This window comes from Nicotiana tomentosiformis, chromosome 7, assembly GCF_000390325.3.
Source record: "Nicotiana tomentosiformis chromosome 7, ASM39032v3, whole genome shotgun sequence".
Taxonomy (NCBI): domain Eukaryota; kingdom Viridiplantae; phylum Streptophyta; class Magnoliopsida; order Solanales; family Solanaceae; genus Nicotiana; species Nicotiana tomentosiformis.
The window spans coordinates 41,804,856-41,808,095 of NC_090818.1; the positions used below are offsets into that span (position 1 = coordinate 41,804,856).

A 3,240-nucleotide genomic window follows, 5' to 3' on the forward strand; every position below is an offset into this window, starting at 1 on the left:
TTTTATCAATATCTTCCTCTACACTAACATGTTGTTTTAATTTTTTATTTCGAAGCCAATCTTGAAGACACACTAGAGCTTGCACCAATTTAGGAGTTAATGAACTCCTAAATGAATCAAGAAGGCGCCCTCCCATACTAAACGTACATTCGGATGCCACGCTTGAAACCGGAACCGCTAATACATCACGAGCCATCTCCGCAAGAACAGGAAATCTAGCTGAGTTCAATTTCCACCAGAGAAGAACATCAAATTCTTTAGAGTCATCCTCAGTTTCTTCACCAAAATATTTATCTAACTCTGTTTTAGTATCCACACCTCCACTCCCACTTTTATATTTTTTTATATCTTGCTTTAGTGATTCTAAAAGTCCTGTATTTTGGGTGCTTACTTGATTGCCAGAAAGCCCGGAAGTAGAAGTGTCCAATGAAGAACAATCTGAAGATGAAGAAAGTACGACACCTTTTGAGCTGGACTTTACATACTCACAAAATAATGAAGTCATGTACTTCTTCACTTCTGCTTGTATAGTTGTCCCCGGATCTTCACCAAACATCTTTACAAGTGCATAATCAACTGATTCGAGCTTGTAACGTGGATCTAAAATACATGAGATGAAAATTATCTTGTTCATTTTCCCTGGATCACCCCAATACTTATTAAACTTTTCCTTCATCTTCTTTGCCATTTCACTTAAAACTGTATCTTTATTTACTATCAATTGCTTCAAATAAACAGCAACCGCATAAATTTCAAGAAAATGAATATTCGATGTAACATAACGTGATCCAGATATTTTCAAAGTAAGAAGATAGAAGATTTCAAGAAACTTTATAATTCTTTTTACATTCTCCCAATTACTACTCAAAAGTTCACCTGTAGGAATTTCAACTTCAATATAAGAATGCTCAAGATAATGTCTTAGGCCAATTTCACTAGATGCATAGTGTGAAAATGCACTTTCAAATTCAACAGCCCTACGCAACATCAAGTAGGTGGAATTCCACCTAGTTGGAACATCCAAGCACAAAGTTTTTTTACAATTGAGTTGTTTATCATCAAAATATTCTTGAAACCTCTTCAACCTCGCAGGAGACTGCCTAACATATCTCACTACATGCCTAACACGTTCAATAGACACTGAAGATTCTTTTAAACCATCCTGGACCACAAGATTCATGATGTGAGCCATACATCTCACGTGAAGGTGATTACCGTTCATCAAATTAGTTCCCATTTTTGTTAATTGCTTAGACAATTCTTTTACTGTCACATCATTGGAGCTTGCATTATCAACTATGACAGTGAAGATCTTATTTATCCCCCACTCACGTAAGCACCTACCAATACCATTTGCCATATCTTCTCCTTTATGACTAACAATAGGACAAAAATTAATTATTCTTTTATGCATATTCCATTCACTATCAATCCAATGGGCAGTGATACACATATAATTAATTCTTTGTATAGAAGTCCAGGTATCAGTGGTAATACATACTCTTTGTTTCGTTTCTATAAAAGACCTCTTCAACTTTTGCTTTTCTTCATTAAAAAGATCAAAACAATCCCTAGTTACAGTACTACGGGAAGGGATCCGAAAATAAGGTTGCGTAACTTTCATAAAGTCTCTAAAACCTTCTTTCTCAACAAAGCTGAAAGGAAGCTCATCAACTATTACCATACGACATAACGCCTTCCTACACTCTTCTTGATCAAATTTCCAAGTAACAACAGCTATGTCACCCTGACTACCTCCCGGAACAGATTGAAAACCTAAATTTGATTGTTTTTTATCAACAATAGTAGGGCGTTTAGGACATTTAAACATATGAGAAAGAAGTGTCGATGTACCGTCTTTGGTCTTAAAATAATACTCAATAAAGCAATAGTCACATTTTGCTTTTGTACTCCCTTCAGAAGTAATAATTTCTGTAAAATGATCCCACACAATAGACCTTTTTTTCCTTTTTTTGGTTATATTTGACTCCGTTGTTTCAGATTGGCTTATTGCATTTGAATTAGAAGCCCCACTTTCACCCATCATCTTATCACTTTGTATATTTTCAGCCATGCTATGAGTCACTACAACAAGAAAAGAAAAGGAATGAAAATAACTATTTCCTTAACAGATATTTAAACAGAAACTGTCAAAATCGATCTCAAAACAGCACAAGGCAGAGAAGGCAACAGTTGGAATTTCAACAAGAAAAGAAACTTACCATCTGCTGCTCTGGGCTCTAGCTATGGCGACAGGGAGAGGCGAGACGACGAGTTGGCGAGTTGGCGAGAGGGAGAGGCGAGATAGAGAGTCGAGTTAGCGAGAGGGAGACACTGAGTATGCTGCTCTGGCTGCTGGGGCCTGGGTGTAATACTGAAATTAGCACTTTTAGATGTTAGGGTTTCTTTTTCTAATGTCTCAAATCTGAATGCCTAATAGAGTATTGATAAAGAAGGGTATTGGACAAGTGGACAACTGTAAAGAAACACTTTTAAGTTTTAAAACTTTTGCAGTATTGATAAAGAAGGGTACTGGACAAGTGGACAGCAAAGAAACACTTTTAAGTTTTAACACTTTTGCTTGTATAATGCCACGGCCCACGATAAGAAAGAGATTTTTATTATTTATTTTATATACATATTACATATATATTCTTAACGGGTTAACGGATTATCCGTTAAAAAAATTGAATAATCCGTCCCCAAACCGATAAGCCGTTAATAAAAATATTTCAATCCGTTTCCCATCCGTTAAACCGTTAACCCGATACCAATAAGCCATTAAGCCATTTTTGCGGTTCGATTTTCGGTTTCGGTTCGGTTTTGAACACCCCTAACTGAATGTCGCTCGGCGTATATAATTATCAACTTATGAAATGTACAAAACACTCCCAAGACCCGAAACACCATAAGTCACAAGCTACTAAGAAGTCTTAACTATTCTATACATCATTTTCTATAGAAATAAGGGAAGAATGAACATAGGGGGATAGAGGGGGACTCCGAGGATCTGCGGGCACGGGCAGATGTACCTTGAAGTCTCCGTCAGCAGCTATTGCAACTATGAACGAGGCTAGTAGGAAGAACTTGGATCTGCACACAAAACATATGCAGGAAAGGGCGTGAGTACACCACAATGATACCCAGTATGTGCCAAGCCTAACCTCGGTCGAGTAATAATGAGGTCAGATCAGGGCCCTACTGGTATATATATATATATATATATATATATAACAAAGT

General features: G+C 36.9%; 1 protein-coding gene across 1 annotated transcript; it reads right to left on the reverse strand.

Moving 5' to 3' along the window:
* Positions 1-225: 225 nt before the first annotated feature.
* On the reverse strand, positions 226-2,074 carry LOC138895523 (zinc finger BED domain-containing protein RICESLEEPER 2-like). Its single transcript, XM_070180223.1, has 2 exons — positions 392-2,074; positions 226-276 (listed from the first exon to the last, which is right to left on the reverse strand). Exons 1-2 carry the CDS (start codon positions 2,072-2,074, stop codon positions 226-228), a joined length of 1,734 nt encoding a protein of 577 aa, XP_070036324.1.
* Between the last annotated feature and the right edge of the window lie 1,166 nt (positions 2,075-3,240).